General features: G+C 39.0%; 1 protein-coding gene across 2 annotated transcripts in view; it reads right to left on the bottom strand.

Annotated features, from left to right (window-relative positions):
* Window positions 1-22,110, bottom strand: part of SHPRH (SNF2 histone linker PHD RING helicase) — a 95,117-nt gene that overhangs the window by 4,701 nt on the left and 68,306 nt on the right. For both annotated transcript variants that reach the window (XM_027056697.2, XM_053222132.1), the window contains 4 exons: window positions 21,249-21,437; window positions 4,963-5,055; window positions 3,845-3,931; window positions 2,912-3,090 (listed from right to left, as the gene is read on the bottom strand). In XM_027056697.2, the coding sequence (XP_026912498.1) occupies window positions 2,912-3,090; window positions 3,845-3,931; window positions 4,963-5,055; window positions 21,249-21,437 (548 nt within the window). The remainder of the gene's footprint in view (window positions 1-2,911; window positions 3,091-3,844; window positions 3,932-4,962; window positions 5,056-21,248; window positions 21,438-22,110) is intronic.

Here is a 22,110-nt window from a genome sequence, read left to right as displayed (position 1 = left end):
AAAGGGACACTCCCCCGGCTGTGACAGAAGGGAGGGAACATACTGTGCCTTCCTACTTTTTGCTACTGAGGAAACATCCCAATGCCCACCTATGACCAATGCCTGCACTTGAGCGTTGTTTTACACTCTCTCCTCTCTTGCTTTACTAGTTGTTTTGTCTTTAGTGAACCATTCCTTTATTTCTCCCATATGAAAGGAAAAACAACAAAAAACCCCTCTTGATCTCATACTCTTCCTTTTCTCTGCTCTTTGCAGCAAAACTGCTCAAAATACGAGTCCTACCAGGGTGCCTGGGTGGCTCAGTCGGTTAAGCTTCCAACTTCAGCTCAGGTCATGATCTCGCGGTTTGTGAGTTCGAGCCCCGCGTCAGGCTCTGTGCTGACAGCTCAGAGCCTGGAGCCTGCTTCAGATTCTGTGTCTCCCTCTCTCTCTCTGTCCCTCCCATGCTCATGCTCTGTCTCTCTCTGTCTCTCTAATAAATAAACGTTGCTGCAAGTCCTACCAGCAATGCAGAGGCAGCTGTGTGCTGTGCTTACAAGCACGGACTGGGGAGGCAGAGCAGCTGTTTGAAACCCGCCACCACTTTTGCTAGCTATGTGACCTTGGACAAGTGACTTAACCCCTCTGTGTTAGATAAGTGTTTGTTCATAAATAAATAAAACCCTATTCTCTCTTACCCTCAAATCAGACCATCTCCTCCCCTACCGGCTCTCTGACTTCATCTCCTACTTCTCTCCTCTTTGCTTATTCTACTTTAGCAACCCTGGCTCCTCGCTATTCCTCAAATGTACCCAGCACACCTCTGACTTAGGGTCTTTGCACTGAGTGTGCTTTCTACGTGAATATTACTCTCCATGACACCTGCATGACTTTCACATCTCTTTCAACTCTTTGTTCAGATGTTAACTTCTCTATAAAAATATTGCATGCCATCCTGCCCAGCCAATGCCCTCTTAATCCTCCTTACCCTGCTTTACTTTTCCAGCTCCTAACTTAGTAGATGTTTTACTTCTGCTTATTGTTTACCATCTCTCTACCGGCTGTCTTATAACTAGAATTTAAGTTCCACAAGGGCATCTCAAATACTTAGAACAGTGCCTGGCACACAGAAGGTGCTCAATGACAATTTGCTGAAGGAGGCATGTGGGTACCGATGCAGGCAGATGGCTCAGGTTGGTGATGGAAAGATGAGATGCTTCAAATCTGAGGTATCTGTTTTGCACATGTGAGGCAAGACTGCCATCAGTGGGGAGCAGGAAGATACAGAAGACTTTTAAGACCATCTCTTCAGAAAGTGGAAAAATCTATTTACTAGGGAAGTATAGTAAGATGAGTCAAGTAGTGTTGAACGGTCTTTTTAGACTGTGGTCTTACATATGAGCTGCGTCTAGTCTATGCCTTGGAAAACACTGAAAAGACGAGAGGTCAATGTTTAAAAGTGTAAGAAAAAACAAACCAAAAAAACAACATAATAAGACATAACTGCATTTTAATGATACTCAACAGGGCTTAGAACAAGCATGCATTTATCAGTTATGTTACCTTGCCATATTTTACTAAGGGTTTATTTGATGAACATGTCTCCTGCCTGCTAAAAGTTAAAAGCCCTCATTTGCTCTCTTGGCTATTGCTTACAAGGCCCTTCAGCGTTTTGAGTAGGGCACATAAGATCAGATCCCTTGCCACTCCTCTCCGCAGGCTCTATACCCCAGCAATCCCAAACTCCTTCCAGTTCCTAGGAATATCATGGCGTTTATCTGCTCTGTGTTCCTGCACATGCAACTCTCTTTGGTTGCGAGATCACCCTTTTCTAGCCCAACGTTGAAATAATTATTTCTTCAAGACTCAACCCAGTGAAGCCTTCTGTGACTTTCTAGGCACAACCGATCAGCCCCTTTTGTTACACGGTACTTCTAATGTATTTTTGCACACTCTACTGCAGTATGTCAAATCTTCTGTTTCTGGTACTACACAGTGATTTCCTTGGGGGAGTAGGTTATGTCTTACTCAGTTTGAGTCTTGAGTATCTAGAATAATGCATGACATATAGTTGCTGCTCAATCAACATTTATTTAATGAGTACTCAGTATGGATTTTTTCTAAACATTCAAGGCATCTAATATCTAGGAGGTAATACATCTAAGAGGTCTTATGAAGGATAGTTTTCTATTCTAATATTTGAATAAAAGTAGTAGATATTACATAGTATTCACTATTAGGTTTGCTTTGGGTCTAAACTAAATCTAATTATTTCTCAGAGTGGACCTATGGGACTGTCTTTCCCTAAGGGGAAGAATTTAAAAAAAAAAATTTCTTTTTAACATTTATTCATTTTTGAGACAGAGAGAGACAGAGCATGAACGGGGGAAGGTCAGAGAGAGAGGGAGACACAGAATCTGAAACAGGCTCCAGGATCTGAACTGTCAGCACAGAGCCCGACGCGGGGCTCGAACTCACAGACCGCGAGATCATGACCTGAGCCGAGGTCGGACGCCCAACTGACTGAGCCACCCAGGCGCCCCCTTAAGGGGAAAAATTTAAAAAGGGGTCATGAATGAGATCTGCCTTCTTTTAAATACAGGCTACTTTAGACAACCAAAAATCAATTCTTCTCAAAGTCACAATGGATATCTTCAACTCTGCAGCTGTCTTAAATATTTTAAGAAACTGTTTTGGTAAAGTGATCAGGGTAGAGTTTGAAGACAAAAATCTGGGAGAATTTGGGATTTGCTCGAGTAGGGAGGGCTGGAAATCGCAAAACGTCTGTTGGTCATATAATGATACTTGAAAATTTAATACATAAGGAAGTAATTAATGAATAGGTTTAACGAACATAAATGAAGAGCTTAAACACTGATTTGTATCTTAAAAACTTGAAGCAAAAGTAAGTGATGTTAATTTTAGGCCTTACTTGGTCTGTCCAATTCGGTGCACCCTCCCAATGGCCTGAAGCTCGTGGGCAGGGTTCAAAATGGGCTCCACCAAGAGAACATGAGTTGCTTCAATGATAGTTAATCCGTTAGAACCTGTGTGCAGGGGCAGCAGCAAAATATTGATTTGGGGATCATGTTTAAATGCTGAGAGGTTCTCCTAAAAAAAGAAAGGTACATTTAAATTTTAGCTGCATCAGTTAAAAATAAGAGCGGTATATTATAGCTCATATTAAAGAAGACTAGTGGTATCCAGGTCATTGTGAAATGTCATAATTAAGACAAGTAAATGTAAAATTATTAATTTTAGAAAATGTAAACTTGTTGTTTGACTTCATGAGGAAAAGTATCACATAAGCCCTCTTGTTCACTGAGATACGGTGGAGGCAAAAGATACATGTATGTGATGGATACAGATTAAACTACATGAGCTTCCAGGAAAGAGAGAGAGGAGGAATGTGTTAAGAGTGAGGATGAGGTCAGAGGTATGAAATCTGCTACATTTTCACTTGGTCTTTTTGTTTTTTGACTCTCAGGGTGTGTGCCTGTCATGCTGAGTGTCATGTAAGGACTTGGGCCATATAGTTTTGCCTGATGCAGTGTCTTGAGAACTTAATCCTGGCACGATGGCCCTGTCCATTCACAAGGTGAATCCCAGGCTGTCTCCTCTATTAAAGCCAACACCCTCAAGTCAGAAGATCTTAAAAAAGAGAAAAATGATCTTGCTATAGGTATAACTGAACAGATAGAAAATTAATTATAGTTTCTCCACCTTGCTTTTGAATGTTAATTTTATAATCAATAACTCAAACCCTTACACAAGACAATAAATGGAAGTAACCTAGTTAGCAGCAGTTTAAATTTGCAACTAAATCCCCACCTCCCCAAACGCAAGTAAAATCTTCTTGACATACCTGAAATGTCTTAACACGGCTGATCTGAGCAAATTCCATGTTGTTGTCAGTGAGGGCTTTTGAAATAATATCTAATACGTCTTGCCACTAGAACACATAAAACAATAAGAAAACAAATATTTACACATAGCTTTCACATAAAAAGGAGTTGAAAAGGGACTAAATGAAAATAACTTTTGTACCTTAGAATTCAGAAAAAAAAATCTTCAAATGTAGTACCATCAATATTATTTAGTTCTATAGTTTTTTTTTGTTTGTTTGTTTGAGATCAAATGCTGGTTAAAGACAGGGTAAAAAACATGACTGCCTTTGGGAAATGAAGTTAAGATAAAGAGAAATAGTATCAAATAAATAATGGAGTGCTTAACGGATATAGCTGCTTACCTTTTAGAAATGAAAACTAGAATTTTTACTCATATTTTTTTAATGGGCAGCAGGCAAAAATTTAATTATTAGAATATAAGAACAGAAAGGAGGAATAGTATGAACGCTCTTTTTACAGAGAGGGGACATTCAAAAGTGAACGCCCCTTTACTCAATATTTTATTCAGCAGATTTTTTCTTAAACAACCAATTTCATTTGTGAAATGAGACTTTCAAGGTTATAGGTTCTAATTTTTAACATATTAATACCAGAAAATCCCCATAAACCACAAACAGGACATGTAGCTGTAGAAATTGCCTTGTGAAGCATCACCAAATTCCTCTAAAAATAATTCTATCCTGGGGCGCCTGGGTGGCGCAGTCGGTTAAGCGTCCGACTTCAGCCAGGTCACGATCTCGTGGTCCGTGAGTTCGAGCCCCGCGTCAGGCTCTGGGCTGATGGCTCAGAGCCTGGAGCCTGTTTCCGATTCTGTGTCTCCCTCTCTCTCTGCCCCTCCCCCGTTCATGCTCTGTCTCTCTCTGTCCCCAAAATAAATAAAAACGTTGAAAAAAGAAAAAAAAAATAATTCTATCCTATGGACATAGGAAAATAAAACATGAACATGGAAAATCTAACAGTAATTCTAAATCTCTACTATATGAGGGTAAACATTAAGCACGAACTCAGATATAAGCTGATTAGAGCCAGAAAGCCAGTGTGAGCCAAGACCAAGGAAGAACATGGTTGACTGTACCGTTGAGAAGACTAGTGCTTTAGCGCCTGGGTCTCTAAGCTGGATTCTCATCAGAGTTCTGACCACAGCTTCCACTTTGGTAGAATGGCTGCCCTTTGAACACAAAGAAGAAAACACGTCACTGCCAAATTAAATCTAGTTTATAATGGAAAGGAAAACCAATATAAGACACTTTTATTACCAAAACTACAGGTGCATCAAAACAAACTATCAGGTACATATGTGTCTATTCTTCTTTATTCTATATTTGCTGGAAGTTTTCTTTAAACTCAAATTGTAGAAGTTACAGAATTTATACCCAGGGAAAATTGGAATATGAAACACACCAGGAAGTTATAAGTGATATGATCCTGAAGAGAAGATTCTTAGGTTAAAGTCGTTAGGTTTTGTAGTTGCAAGATTTTGTTATTTTAGATAAGCAGAATTGATATAGAAAACACTCTATATTTATATGGATATAAGCTATATATAAATATACATATTTAAATATATATTTTATATAAATATATATATTTATACAGATATTACAGCATTAGAAATGTTAAGAATACAATGAATCAAATTCCAAAGCAAGCAAACTGCGAAGAATCCTTTCTTGCAAGGGAATTACAAAGGACAGGGACAGAGGTACAAATGACAGCCACATGGACAGCAGATTTCCACAAAGCTAGATAAACACTCAACGAGTGGTTTTTGCATCTTCTGGAACCACTTCCATCATAAAAGTATAAAAATGCAAAAATAAAAATGGGGAAATAACAAAATGAGGAAATGAGCCAGTGTTTTTATGGCCTTCATAGAGAAACATCCTCCTGGAATGCTCTGGGAGATGGCATGACATGGAGAAATTAAGGGCACGGGATTCTGAACGTGATAAATCTAAATTCAACAGCCAGTTCTGCATCTCGCTAGTTATACAGACTACCCTTTCTGAGCCATAGTTTCATCATCTGTCAAGCAGGAATAATTTTACCTACTTCCAAAGATTGCTGTGATGGTTACATGAGAAAATACATGTATAACATTGAACTCAAACCTGGCAAAGAGCACTCAATACCTTATTATCTTCTAAGACATTACATATGAGCACTATAATGACACAGATAATCCCACAAGGGCGCAGAGCTAACCAAAAAGAGTAAACCGACTCTACTCACCGCTTTTACACAGAGACACTCAAAGGTAAAATATATGAACAGATCAAGAAAGAAAGGCATAGCATTTTTAAGTCAGCAAGACAGAATTATAGAAGTTTTAAAATTCTAGTATTAAAATCCCAAGTCTACATATGCAGACTTTCAATTATACTTAAAAGTTTGCAGATTGTCAATTATACTCAAAGGGTTAAAAAATAGAAGGGATCTGTTTCAGTCTAAAAACTGTCTTAAACAAGAGCAAAATTATCTCAAATATGAGAAAACAGGAAATCAGTATAAAGCGAGTGTTTAACGAGCTTAGACAGAAAAATCCATATCCTTGCAAGGTCTCGTGTTCAAAAATATTTTCAAGTGAAATATCATGATAACTATAAAACCTTCCATCTATTAAGCTGCTTTTTATGAAAAGTTCAAAAGAAAACATAATAATCTTCTATAAGCAACATTCTAAACCAGAGTGCTAACTCTCTGAAGGAAAAGACCAGAACATTTGCTTTGATCAAAGTTTGGCCAGTTCGGTGGTAGCTCTCAATGAGCCCTTGCAAATGTCACAGCTTGGAACCATTTGGTCCCAGTCCAGTTACTTCCACTATTAAAGAAGAATAATAAGGAAGTCTAAGAAATACAAAACTCTGCTTGGCAAAAAGCTACATGGGAAGTGAGACTACCTTAATACCCTTTCCTTCCAGATGGATAGAAAATGGCTACTGAGAATGAGAACAATAGAGGAAGAAGTGGGTGGCCCACATATATTGGCAGGTTTTGGTTTGAGCATGCAGGTCCTGCATAATGAAAAAAACCCAGATCCAATAAATGCAAAATCCTTATGTGAGGCCAATATGTTAAGGTAGTTTCTGTCAAGATGAAAGATTCATGTTTTAGACTACTTGAAGACATTTATCATAAATGGTCATTGAAAATGTTGCCTCAAGTCACAAGAGGATATGTTGAGTTTATTTCAATAACAATTCCTAATTTGTTGCTAAATGAAAAGAAAATACTATGAACAATGAAGGATTACTGAGCTAAAAAGTTAACAGAGAAATGCAATAAACTGTCGGAGAAAAACTGAATAGAAGTTAGGTAAGGATCTGGTTTCTATCTTACCTACTAGATTTATCACAGGCACATTTTAGATAATTTAGACTTAGGCATTTTAGAAGCCTAGATAAAAATGCATACATACTCCAAAATATTTGTAAATATGTTTTATAAAATGGCATTTTCACTTAACATTGTATCTTAGCAATCTATTCACGTAGGACCTTTATATTTACCTGACCTCAATGGCTGCACAATATTTAGGGTACAACAATTTATTAAACATTTGCTTATCAGTATACATTTAGGCTTCTTGTTCAGTACACATTAGGCTTCACATTTAATGCATTCTTTCTGACTATTATAAACAGTACTTTAATGATCCTTGTGCTTACAGCTTTGGGTACATGTGCGAGAACTTTGTTGGATAGGCACTTCAAAGTAGAATTAATTGTTGGTCAGAGGCTCAAAGAACTTTAATTAGATACTTGGATTTCGGTAGATTTTGGTGTATCAAACTGCCCTCTAAAAATGCTGGAAGTTTTAACAACCAACAGTTAAAAATACTTCCTTCTTTGCACGCTTGTTAAAATTTAATTTTTTGCCAGTCTGATAGGTGAGATAAGGGGTCAAATTTTTATTTAGTCTACATTTCCCAAGGGTGAATTTGAATATCATTAATTGGCTATTTAGAACTCCTCTTCTGTGAACTGTACTCATATCCTTTGCCAATTAAAAAAAAACTAAGTTTTCATTTCTTACTGATTTGTACGACCTCTCATATATTGTACATGCTAAATTTATGTTGTAAATGTTTTCCAACCTCTCTGTATGTAGTTCACAGTTGTGTTAAATGCACTAATGTCAGCAAAAGTGCTATATTAATACACATTAGTTACATAACTCACAACTGTTTGATGAATGACCACTGGATTTAAAAACGAGGTGTTCTTTGGTTTATTCTTTTATTAGATTCTTCTATGCTTGACATTTACTCAGTCTTTCATAAGGGAAAGATGAGAGATTTTATTTGGAGAAGAGCAGCTTTTTCCTCAATTAATTGCCCTGCCAGGGTTCTTTTTTTATTCTTTATTTTAAGTAGGCTCCATGCACAATGTGGGGCTTGAACTAATGACCCTGAGATTATGAGTCACATGCTTACCAGCCAGGTGCCATTGTCATGGTTCTATATGACTTCATATGACATTATATCATATCTCAGAGTATAGGACACTTGTCAGTATCAGTCAATATACTGTTTGAAGACAAGGACCAAATGGCATTTACTTTTATATCACCTAGAGCCTGGCATCATCCTTTGTAAACAGTATACACTCAGTCAGCTTATTTAATGCAAAAAAAAAAAAAAAAAAAAAATTTACATATAGGCTTCTCAATCCCAAATATGCTGAGTAAAAAAATGAATAAATAAAATTAAAAGGGGGTTAGAATACAATTTAAAACTCCCAATGTAGTTTTTATTGGTTCAGAATGATCAACAATAGGCAAACCAAATCTTGTGATTAATCTCTGGCTTTCCCACCTACACTAGCTAGAGACTCAGACAAGAGCAGTCAAGAAAGACAGGGGGGATTTCATCTAGCACAAAGCAGGCTCTAGGTGGATTCTGTATTAGATACTAGGTAATGTAATCACTGGAGCTGGTCTTAAAAGAAGCCTGCAACTGGAGGGTGGTACCATTTCATTATATAGGTTGATAAACACTAAAAAAAAAAATTTTTTTTTTTAACCGAACTATCAGGAGCTACAGGAGAGGTTAATAAAGTTGGCGACCCCAGTAGGCTTTTATTTTCAATCTTTAGAATCTCAGATTCCCACTACATTATGCCCTGATTCATGAACTTTTCTTCTCTTTCCTGCTTGTGCTTTTTACTTCCAAATGAAAAAGCAAGAGTCCCAAAGTAATACTGAAAAGACCATGGTTGTTCTTAGAGCAAAGTCAATGGAAGTGAACAAAGAGACAGGGCAGACTTTCTTCTGCATTTTCCTCATAACTCAAGTCCCTCCAACATTTAAAGTCAGTTCATATTGATTATTCAAATCATTCATTTATTTATTCAACAAAAATTCCAAGAACTATATTAGGCACTGGATATACAAAGATCAAAAGATACACTCTGTTACTCTTCCAAATATACAGTCTAATGCAAGTTACAGAATACAGAGGAAAACAAAAAAGATGGTTTATACTGCTGGTTTGGCCTGGGTGCAATTTAAGTGGATGTTTTATTATACTGTCTTAATGAGTACTACACATATTCTACTACTTATTTATTTGTTTGTTTATTTATTTAAAATGATTATTTTTGAGAGAGAGGGACAGACAGAGAATGAGTGGGGAAGGGGCAGAGTGAGAGGGAGACAGAATCCGAAGCAGGCTCCAGGCTCTGAGCTATCAGCACAGAGACTGATGCAGAGCTCAAACCCATGACTGGATCATGACCTGAGACAAAGTCGGATGCTTACCCGACTGAGCCACCCAGTCGACCTTCTACTACTCTTTTTAATGTTTCTGTCTCAAATGCATAAATGAACTTTGGCTCAAATCTGTCAGTTTCTGAGAAGACTATTCAATGTTGCCACAGCTACAGAAAAGAAATCTGTTAAAAAAGGTATAAACAAAAAGAAGGGGATGGGTTATATGACAGGCAAGCCTGGAGGGGATCACAGAAGAGGCAGAAAAGAGATAAGGATGAGGCGATGCGGACACCAATCTATCCTTACGCAAGGTGTTAACAAAGTATGAATATTCTCAAGCCAGGTAAAATGGCAGCCTCAATCTAACTTGGCTTATTACTTTTTTTTTTTTTTTTTTAGCTATATCAGTAAATATACAGATGCAAAGATAGTTTGGAATATGTATTCTTGAGGAGGGTACATGGAGAGAGAAATCCCGCAAGACTACTAGATCACTTAATATATTAGGTTGATAAAGTTGCATTTAATTATAAGCACCTTTGTCCTCTTCTGAAATTTTTGTCCCTTTTCTCATTACCATTCTTTCTTGATAGTCTCTTCGGTTTTTCCAGATACATATCCACCAAACCTGACTTTGTGATCAATGCTTGGCTTTGTTCAAGTTTCTGAAACATTAGTGACGAAGGCCCAGCTTTGGAGTAAAGATACATCGTCTGTCCCCTGCCTTCCCTTGACCTTATCTTCATGGTTGCTCTCCCTAAGGCACTAGTTCTAAGATCAACTGGAGAGCCAGGATGGGAGACATACAAAGTACCACCAGTCAGATCAAGTCAGTACCTTTCCTGGTGTTCCACTCATGAGATAAGCAGCCAAGAGTATTATAACAGTTAATGAAGAAAAAGGATGGAATTTTTCTTCTTTACAGCAAAAGAATCACAAAATGTTCTTTATGAGAATCTTTGCTCCCTTGCTTGTAATTTAATCAACAAAATCAAATAAGGTCTCTAAACTACATATACAGGAGGACTTTCACTTTCTGGAAAATAAACTGCAAAGTTAAAAGTTCTACACTTTGGGTAGGATGTCAAGGCAATGAAAACATAGCAGATACCCATTTGCACCAAAGGCCAACAAAGACTATTTCTTATGAAGTCTGGCTTAGAAGTTGTCTAGTAGCATAACTAAAGATCAGAAATGTCATGTACCTCTTATCTACTCTAAGTAGGTGCAACTAGCTTATTTTCATCACAGAGTTAAAATTCAATGGAGTAAGGAAGCCCTATAGTCTTAGGTTCCTGTTTTAAAATTCTGAGAACCTAAAGTTTGAATTAAAATTTGTTACATGTGTTAAAAGGATGGAAAACTCACTTTTGTTTCTTTATCATATATTCACTAGATTGAAAGAATTCTTTTTTTTTTCTTTTTGATGTTGATTTTTGAGAGATAGTGTGAGGAGAGGGGCAGGGAGACAGGGAGACACAGAATCCGGCTCCGAGGTATCAGCAAAGCCTGAGGTGTGGCTTGAACTTGCGAACTGTGAGATCATGACCTGAGCTGAACTTGGACACTTAATCGACTGAGCCACCCAGGTGCCCTGAAAGAATTCTAATAATAAAGTAACCAAGGAGTATCTGACTTAGACTTTGATCAACCCTTCCCCTCAAGAATGTGATTAAATATCTCACCAAGTCATTCTTAGAGTGAAATACTGCTTTTCATTGTCTGAAGTCTTATTACTGGGGAAAGAGGTGGGAACAGGTAAAATTCTACAGTATGGTGTAGAACATATGCAGTGGTTGGCTTTAGTCTATTCCCTTCACATCCATTTCCTGTTGCTGAGAATCCTTATTTAGGGAAGGTAGGAAAGGAAGGAGAACAGACAGGAGATGTCCCTAGTACAGCAGCAACGTGCTACTTGCACTTGATTTAATATAAATAAAACTAGTGTTCTATGACTGGAGAGTTATTATTGCTTTGTATTATATTCCTTTGTCATCAGTCTTGCCTTTCTCCCTTGAGCCCCTCTATATTCTATTTACGTAATCTCTCCACATTCAGCTCCCACTTTTTCTCTGCAATATCTATGGATTCTCATGGTCATGGTTTGCTCCATTAGTAGAATTAAGGGCTAAAGTGGCTGCTGGGTGCTGAAGAACATCAGAAAAAAGTCGAACAGTGGAGATGATGAATGTACTCAGTCTTATTTCTCATCAAACATTAGAGAGAATATTCATGTTTAGAGACTACTTTATGTCAACACACAGGGCATATCTTTAGAGATTTTACATGTATTATATGTATTCCATATATGTGAAATACATACACACTAGTTTATGTGAAACATTTGCAATCATGTCTTACATCAAAGGGTGATGTTAGTCACTTAATCACTCTATAGGGAAGTCAAATTGAAGTCATTTTTTGAAATTTGCCATTTACACACTCATCCTGCTAAAATTTCTTGAAGCAGTATAGCACAGTGAAAAAAAGAATATTACAATGATTACATGGATATTGGTGCCAGATGAAGTTGACACAGAAATTAAGGAAGATTTCTAGAAAAAAGTTCGAAGTTTCATTAGACTGGGGTGCTTGGAAGGTTTTTCTTTGAAAAGCAAATTTTAAATCTACAGGATTAGAATTATATTCCTTTCCACATGTCTTCAATCACTCTACCTGGTTCCACAGTGAAAATATTGTTCACTATTTACTGACTTTCTTTGATATGGAAGACATATCTACAATTAGGTAATAAAAGGTGCATGATACTGTAACAGAAATTAGGATGTGGAACAGAGAAGAAACATTGAAAGAGGAAGAGATGCGCTAATTTCCGCATATTGTAAAGTGAGGAGAGAGCATATACTGTCTATGGTCTCCGGCTAGTATTTTAAGTAAGAAAATCTATGTGTGTTACCAGAAGTCATATAGGTGACCTTTACAACGAACAACAGAAACTGATCACTGTGGTAAGACAAAGAAGGGAGAAGGGAGGACAGCATTGCTTTTCACCGTGTGCCATTCCACTTGATTCTGAATAGATTTTTCTTTCTTTCCTACCCTTATTTCTTACAGATGGACAAGAGATTTAGGGGGCTGGAGGAAGACCTGTAATTCTGGGACCTTTTTAACTTGTTCGCTCCACACTACGATCAGCACTGTGCTTATCCAAGCGAACGGGCTCTCTGAACGTGAGTACTCTAGTGCGGCGTGCTACTGCACCTGCAGGCCTCTTCCTGCCCGAGGGCCAAATGGATGCCTAGCCTGTGCTGTCTGCCACAGATGAGGGGTTTCAGCTTTGGGGGAGGTGAGACAATCACGTCTAAACAGAGCACAGATTTTATTTTCATCTTTCAGTTACTAGATGGATTGATTTTTGCAATCTTTAAAACATTCTACATGCAAGAGTCAATCTTAAGATTAGAGATTTTTTGAAGATTTCATCTGACTGAAAAACACCACTTTAAAGAAGACAAATTTACACTACTTAGCCAACCCCCACCACCCACGAAAAAGAACTATGTTCTCTAATCAGTAATATGACCAACTAGGATTACAACATGGTTATGGTGACAAATAATACATTTTTTTTCTTTAGGTTTTCATGGTGGGCTTGTAACTTGCAAATAACCTGAATATTCAGTACAAAGAAAGTCATTTCTGTCTTGGTATTGCCTGACATTGAGTACTTTTATTCTGGACGTTTCTTTTTAAAAGAGAACTAATTCTTTGAATGCACCTGTGCTGTCCATAGTAGTTTCTGCTGAGTAAGATCAGTTAACATTGTTTTATTTCTGTCTGCACCTGTTCACCATGTTAAAAACCCATGTTGGTAGTGGCAGATATAATTTAGTGCAGTTACACACAGCTTGGTCTGATTGGTCTCATGAAGTAGGAGTGTTTAGCGAGCACATGTCTGGGGCAAATGTTGGGTTCTTCAAGCATTCACATATTATAATAAAGTTCAATGGAAACACCACCTATGCTGTGGGAAAGCTTACAAGTGCACTAGGCCACCAAAATATCATTCTGTCCCTTTAACTACTTTGCATAAGGATTTCAAAGACATAGGTTAGCAACTGCAAAAAAGTTAAAAATTTGGGTGCTCCTGGGTGGCTCAGTCGGTTAAGCATCCGACTTTGGCTCAGGTCATGATCTCACAGTACATGAGTTTGAGCCCCGCATTGGGCTCTCTGTAGTCAGCACAGAGACCGCTTCAGATCCTCCTCTGTCCTCCTCTCTTTCTGCCCCTCCCCTGCTCATGCTTGCTCACTCACTCTCTCTCTCAAAAAAACCATTTTTTTAAAAAAAGTTACGAATTTTGTTATATCCAAAGGCTTTTAGGGATATTATATGTAAATACTATTCAACCATTTATGTCCATCTGTCTGTCCATCCATCAGTCTATCCATCCCACTATCCACCTACATACTCAGTACCTGTTAACATACCAGGCATTGTTCTAGATGCTGGGGATACAGTAGTGAATAAACTAAAAGTCCCTACCTCATGAACAGTGTCCTTTCCACATTTTAATGACGTGTATACCCCACAAAGTGTTAAGTTTTTCAGAACAGTAATTTCATAAAGATAATTTATAATTTGTATCTTAGAAGTCTCTACTATGTGCTTGATGTTTGTAAGCTATTGCTAACTTTAACAAGACTCACTAACAGTTCAGAATTACAAATGCTAACTTGGCCAGTGAATATAAATTGCTTTTTGTGACCAAATTATACTTACTCATGACATTTTCTAACAAAAATAAATGAATGCCTTCTAAAATTATCAGTTAATGTTCATATAAAAGTATCTTATATAAAAGTATTTAGCTAAGTATATTGAAATATAATTGCTTGTGGATTATATTCACCAAATTAGTTTAGGATCAGCCAGAATTCTGGAGTTTTTTCCCATCCAGATGTTTAATTATATTAAGAAAGTGTAAGATAGACTTCACAACTCATCCTTGAATAAACTGAACAAAAACTCAAAAAAAAAAAAAAAAAAAAAAGAAAAGAAAAGAGGGGTGCCTGCGTGGCTCAGTCAGCTGGTTAAGTGTCTGATACTTGATTTCGGCTCAGGTCATGATCTTACAGTCATGGGATCAAGCCCCGTGTCAGGTGTCAGGCTGTGTTGGGTATGGAGCCTGCTTAAGATTCTCTCTGTCTCTATCTGCTCCTTCCCTGCTCACACAGGCTCTTTCTCCCTCTCAAAAAAGAAAAAAAGAAAAGAAGAGAGAAGAAAACAAACAATAGAATTCTACACATACAGTTTCACACATGATATCGCTAAAATACTCTGGGAGTCTGAATGTAGAAATAGTTATTTTTGTTTTCGCTACAAAGAGGCTGTGTAAAGACATCTCTATTATCAATAAATTTACTTGTTAAGGATGCAGATTTCTGGACCAGATTCCAGATCTAATGAGTTAAAATTTAAATGGGAATGGGGCGGGATAAATATGTCTTTTTTTTTTTTAAGAAGGAGGCCAATTATTAGACACTCAAACGTTTGAGAATCTGAAACGGTTGTGCACCTGTGCAGGACGGTGGGAAGGCTGCCGTTTCGCTGTGGCTAATACCCATGTAGTGTATTTTCTCCTGGGTAGAAACTTTGCATGACATAAAAACCTTGCCCATCATAGGGACAGGGTTTCCACTGACAAAAATGCTTTGTATGAAACCTCTCCAAACTTAGAACACAGGGAACATGCCACGTGGGGCATATGTTCTGCCAGGAAGCCTACTTCACCATCCAAAATGCCTGGCAGTTGTCAGAACTTGCAAGGGGAATTTTGTTTACTTTGTGAAATGCCCAGTAGGTTCCAAGGGTCATTTAGGAATACTGTCACAAAGCCGTTAGGGTAGATACAGTCTTTAACTTAAGTGCATCCACTAAAGGGAACACCGATTCAGTTTGTTTCTATGGTCCATCAAAAGGATTCCTCATATTGTGAAATACCAGTAGAAAACAGGTCATGTTATTTAATACTATTTTTGTTTATCAAATATCTCTTATCTAAGACCAGCTACATGATTAAGCACTATGTATGATATACTGTCTACTGAGAGTCTTGACATGAATACTTAAGAGTGAAGTAAACATTTCAGGTAATACAAAAACTTCAATGAAATAAAAAATTTACTTCTCAGTCTTGTGTAATAAAGGCCAGAGATTTGATAATCCACAATAAAATAAAAAATCCCTAGGTTTAGCAATAGTTTGATGTAATACGTAACAAAATTTCAAAATAATGCCGTAATTATTTACATAGAGTCATCTTTATTTTATATATGAATACTCCCTCAACTTCACAATTGATGATGGGACTATTCAGTAGGATAGTTTCAGATGCAGGGAGTCTGAAAAAACAATAGGCAGATGCTTCAAAGAGAAGGTGGCAGACAGTAGGGCAGAAATATGACAACAGCCAGAAAAGGGGGCGGGCAGCAGAAGGCAGAAGTGGCAGACACAAATGGTGACAGAAAAGGCGGTGAGAAGCAAAAGTAAATGTGGCAAGAAACAAAACCTGCAAGCCTATCAGGTCCAATATTCATTCAGTCACTGTGTTTAATAAAAAGGGAATACAAGTATTGACGCATCTGTGACAAAAGAAAAGTTACCTTTAGTAAATTCTGTAATCTTACAACTTTTTATGAGATGCATCAATTAATTCGTATGTTCATCAGTACCGAGGTAAGACAGGAAGAAGTCAGAGCATAATAAACAGCATTTGTACACCGATATTCCCGTCCCAACAGGACAGCAAATGTAACTGCCTTGATCTCTCTCCTGTGTATCTAGGAAAGGTGCCATAAAACGAACAGGTGTTTGGGTTTGATGGACTCAATGACTCAGTTTCATAGAGGCCGTGCTGTTTACTGGTAGCTAGAGCAATCACTTCCTAAACTTCACGGCATGAAGCCTGACACAGCACTTCTTTCTCACACTCATTCCTTATACTGTGATGAACGCTTTTATCTAATAAGGGTCAGCAGCCCTTCTTAGCCACGAATGCCATCTGTGGCCTTGGGATGTCTAAGGCCAAAGAAAGAATTAGAAGAGAAACAAGGGCTAAGAAAGACTTTTTTAAGGGAAGGAGAAGGAAACTGCAGGATTGGGAAGAAAGGGAGAGAGGGAACGTGGGAAGAAAGCACTTTTTTAAGAAAAAAATTTTTTTTAAAAATCTTTATTTTTGGGGCGCCTGGGTGGCGCAGTCGGTGAAGCGTCCGACTTCAGCCAGGTCACGATCTCGCGGTCCGGGAGTTCGAGCCCCACGTCAGGCTCTGGGCTGATGGCTCAGAGCCTGGAGCCTGTTTCCGATTCTGTGTCTCCCTCTCCCTCTGCCCCTCCCCCGTTCATGCTCTGTCTCTCTCTGTCCCAAAAATAAATAAACGTTGAAAAAAAAAAAAAAAAAAGAGAATTGCTGGGGTGCCTGGTGGCTCAGTCAGTCAGTTGAGCGCATGACTTCGACTCAGGTCATGATCTCACGGTTCGTGAGTTCAAGCCCCGCGTCGGACTCTGTGTGGACTGAGCCTGGAGCCTGCTTTGGATTCTGTGTCTCCTTCTCTCTGCTCCTCCCCTGCTCATGCTCTGTCTCTCTCTGTCCCAAAAATAAACAAACGTTGAAAAACAAACAAACAACAACAAAAAAATTAAATAAAAAAAAAAAATAATAAAAATCTTTATTTTTGAGAGAGAGCGAGCGAGCAGGGGAGGAACAGAGAGAGAGGGAGACACAGAATCCGAGGCAGGCTCCAGGCTCCGAGCTGTCGGCACAGAGCCTGACGTGGGGCTCGAACCCACAAACCGCGAGATCATGACCTGAGCCGAAGTCGGACGCTTAACCGACTGAGCCACCCGGGTGCCCCAGAAAGCACTTCTTTGGGTGGGAAGGAAGATCAGGTCTAACCATCAAATGCCTCAGGGCTGGTCAGCAGATTGCACCACAGACCGCCTTAGTCTTCCTTCACTCAGTAACCCTTTGGCATGTGGCTTAAAAATACACATTTATCCAGGGGATTCACCAGGATCAGGGCTACATGACCCCTGTAGTCATGATCCTCTCATCACTCAGTCTGCCCCATTCTGTGACTCGCCTACTGCTCTGCAGTTCCCTCCCACTCCCCGCCCTGCCTTTTCTCTTTCTACTCCCGAACTCTGGTGGTTCCCCAGGAATGAGGGCTTTATGGCCAACAAACTCTTCTACACTTTCAACCTTTTGTGGAAATGCTGCTCTCCACTTCCTTGCTTTAACTAGAACACGGCTGTCCTTGGAGCACACCATTATCTCGGCAGGCCTCTCAATGGAGACATGCACTCTAATATTCCTTACACTACGAGCTCTGGTATCCTCTGGTCCCTGATGCAGGTTTCAGATCATTCTCTCTCACTTTTGTAAAAATTTCCATTCTTTTGGGCCTCATGAAGCCCAGTTATCCCCTAATTCTACCCTTTGCTGCCATCATTTACTGAACACTATCTCTCATTCACAAAAGGATTCGGCGGCCTATCTCAAAATCGTTAACTCTATACCTCAGCTCTAGATAGGGTACACCGTCCACGTGGACAACCCTTCAACATTCAAGTTACCTCTTCATTTCTAGCACCTTTTCTCCTCCACCTCACTTGGGTCACCTACTTCTGCAGCCACATCTGGAGTACTGAATACCTGTCCTTTCTGAAATGACTAAAATATCCCATCCTCTGACAAGTGCCCTTACAGCTTATTTACTCAGTAGCCCAACCTCTCTGTTATTTGATTTCAGTGGGATTTCCACTTTCTCTTTATGTCAACACGGTCTTTTCAAGAAACTTACACTGCAGATTATCCCTTCTCTCTCTTATATCTTCAAACTACCCTTCTTTGCCAGAGATTAAACATACTCCAGAACATTTATCTTAAAAAAACCCCAAAAAACCCTAAAACAAAACAACCCCCCTTTCTGCACTTTGTATCTCCTGCTGGTTATAATTCTCTCTTTTCTACCTCATAGCTAAATTTATTATAAAATATCTGGGCACTTTCTCTATTACTCATTTTTTGTTCACTCCTCATTCCCTCCTAAACTGTTTTCTGCCTCTACGTTTCCAGGGAAAGAGCTCCTTCTGAGGTTGTCAATGCCCTTCATTAGCCAAAATGGTCCCCCGTGGCTGAGCCCCTTCAACATCACTGATACAGCTGATAGCTGCCTCCTCACTGAAGCAGTCCTCCTGTGGCCTCTGTGGACAGCATACGCTCCTCAGCTGCCCATGGCCCCAGCTGTTCCTTCCTGGTCTCCTTTTCTGCTCCTCCCCTTTTACTCAACTTTCAAACAGCCCTGGAGTCCTACGGGACCTGGTCTGAAGCTAACTTCTGTGTCTCTTCTCGGGTAATCTCAACCACTTCCACAGCCTCCAACATCACTTATGCCAGTGGCTGTGCTGCACAGCTGTACTTGAGTATCTTAGGCATTTCAAACACAGCGTGTTTAAATATACCTTCTTCCAAATACCATCTACTGGCAACTGCACTACTTATTATCCACCTGATTTTTGACTTCAGAAACCAGGGGGTCACCTACAAAGTCTGCCTCATCAACTCCTCCAGCATTCTACCTTACCATTCACCTTACTTTAAATATCTCATGACTAGATCTGCTTCCTTCTGTCTCCACGACCAGAAACCTAATCAAAGCCGCCACGGCTACTGCCGCAGCCTCCTGAACCGGTCTCTCCAAAGTTTTTTCATTCTTTTTTATTCCTGCTAATCTAATTTCCACACTACAAGGAAAGGGATCTTTTAAAGATTCCAATCTAATCATGATACTTCTCTGCTTATAACATGTAATGCCTTTCTGTTCATATGAAAAGAAAATTCTCAAATCTTCAGATGGCTCCTCAGCCTCTGGCCCCTTTTTGGTTTCCAGACGCATTTCATTCAATTGTCCCTTGTGCCTTCTACACTGCAGCCACTGACTTCCACCGAGTTCCTCCTTGTCTCAGACATTCTATGTATTCTATGTATAGAATTCTGTGTATAGACGTTCTATGTATTGTTTTTTGCTGGTTTCTTTCTGGCTGCAGCCTCCTCCCCACTAATTCACTTCTCTCCTCACCCCAGCTGGGTTCATTCATTCATTCTTTGGACATCTATTTAACTGTCATTCCCTCAGAGGAGCCAGGTTTGATTTTCTTTTGTAGGGCTGATCATGATTCTAATATATTAATTATCTGTGTACTGTCTGTGCTTCCTGCTCCAACTCAAATTCCTTCCCCAACATTGCCAAACTGTAAAATCCACGGGGGCAGCAATCATGTCCGTTTTATTCAGAAATGTACTTTGTATCAGTGAGGCTCAGTACACTGCCTGGCACACACAATGTATCCAATAAACACATACGGTATGAATGAATGAATCAATGAATGAATGAAAGGAAGTTCATTTCAACGTCGGGATTCTGCTTATCTCAACACACTAGAGACCAATGTGACTGACATTTTCAGGTTTTACTCAAATAATAGTAGGAATAAACAGCAATTACATATTCTTCAATTCAACCACACTTTTTTCACGTGGTGGAATCCTATCACCTGCCTAACTCCTGATAGTGTCAACCTGTAGTTAATTTTCTTCAAAAAATATAATCCTTAAAAATAAGGATTTTTAACTCTCAACTACTCCTTCAGGCCCCTATTCCCTGCTACAATCATATATTGATTTGTTCTTTGTCTAAGTTTGGTTAGGGAGGAAAAAAAAGCATGTTTAAGGAAGACAAAGAACAAAGAATTCTAGTAAAGGTTTGTTACCAAATAGATGCCCCTTAGACAGAAAATCCAAGTACAGATCCTATTTGGATTTCAAATTCCAGTCACTTTCTTAAAATTTTAGATGAAGCATGGGAGAAATTAGGAAAATAAAGCCAAGTTTTGGCTATATCATGAAATACCAATCCATGTCATTTGAAAGTATACTATCTCCCTTTTGGGTTACCTGAGTGGCTCAGTCGGTTAAACATCTGACTCCTGATTTTGGCTCAAGTCACGACTGAGCCCCCAACAGGCTTCCATGATCAAGGGTCGTGGGATCGAGCCTGGCATTGGGCTCTGCGCTGAGCAAGGAGCCTGTTTGGGATTCTCTCTCTCCCCCTCTGCCCACCCCTGCCCCCCAATAAGTAAATAAACATGAAAAAGAAAAAAAAAAAGTATACTATCTCCTTCTTGTGACAGTCTTAATTTTAGCAACCACTGTATTTTTTTCTTCCAATTAGGTTGGGCTCACCCCTTTTCCCTGCTATCTAGGGTAAATGAAAGAATGAGGAAGAAGCTTTCTTTAAGTAAATCTCTAATTTAATCAGAGCTATATTTGTAGTAGACAGAAATATTATTGAAGATGATGGAGGACTGAAATTCTAAAATGTTACTTGCTTGCCACAGTGGACCTGATGATGGCTAGCCATGTTTGAAAAAGTGTTCTTGTGTTTCTCCCACACAGAAAGGAAAGATGGTAAAGCTGAGGCTTTTGGGCAGTGTTCCTACGGACAGGAACAGTGGTTTCCACATAGTCACTGTGCCAGCCTTGTTCTGATTTTGATGCTCTCACTGCTAGTTACGGATTCCTATTACATTGCTCTGACTATGCTTCTACACGTTCTTAACCTACTGTACCTTCACAGGGATGTCCTCTTCCTGGCTGGCTTTCTCTGAGGTGAAGACGTACGAGATTTCTTTGTGAGATGTGGTCTGGCGGCAGATGGCACACTTAATGGAGCTTCTGTGAGACCCTACGCTGTACTGTTCGATAATAATTGAAATGCATTCATTACAGAAGCAGTGTCCACAGGTCAGTACTGCCCACTGGAAAAGAAAACACATGGAACATACCTCAGTGAGACACTGTCAAAGATGTCTTCCAATGTATAAACATATCAAAAGGAGAAGGGAGTCATTCCACTTCCTAAATGTTTCAGGACATTAATATTCTTTAAGTCATAAACGCTAAGTTGTACTTTAAAATTAACTATTTTTTCGTCCAACAAGAGTAAGCTTCCATAGTCTTTAGTTCCACTCACACTAACTGTGAGCATAACAGCCAGTCAACCATGATTTTCTAAGTTGGTGTTCTCATTTCGGTATTTAGGAAGAATGCAAATTACTCTTAAAAAATTTTTTTAAATGTTTATTTATTTTTGAGAGAAACAGTGCGGGAGAGGGGCAGAGAGAGAGAGAGGGAGACACAGAACTGGAAGCAGGCTCTAGGCTCTGAGCTGTTAGCACAGAGCCCCATGTGGGGCTTGAACTCACGAGCTGTAAGATTATGACCTGAGCCAAAGTTGGACGCTTAACCATCTGAGCCACCCAGGCGCCTCTGCAAATTACTCTTTTAGCACTGTAACAGCAGATATGATGGAAGGACTGAGAACAACATTAATTTGGAGATAATATCATCATCAGTATATTCTATATAACTCATTAAATGGATTTACAACTTCACATGTTACAGTAATCATTATATTGATAATGAGATGGG

This window comes from Acinonyx jubatus, chromosome B2 (assembly GCF_027475565.1).
Source record: "Acinonyx jubatus isolate Ajub_Pintada_27869175 chromosome B2, VMU_Ajub_asm_v1.0, whole genome shotgun sequence".
Taxonomy (NCBI): domain Eukaryota; kingdom Metazoa; phylum Chordata; class Mammalia; order Carnivora; family Felidae; genus Acinonyx; species Acinonyx jubatus.
Note: the sequence above shows the minus strand (reverse complement) of the source record. Positions and strands in the feature narration are given on the sequence as shown.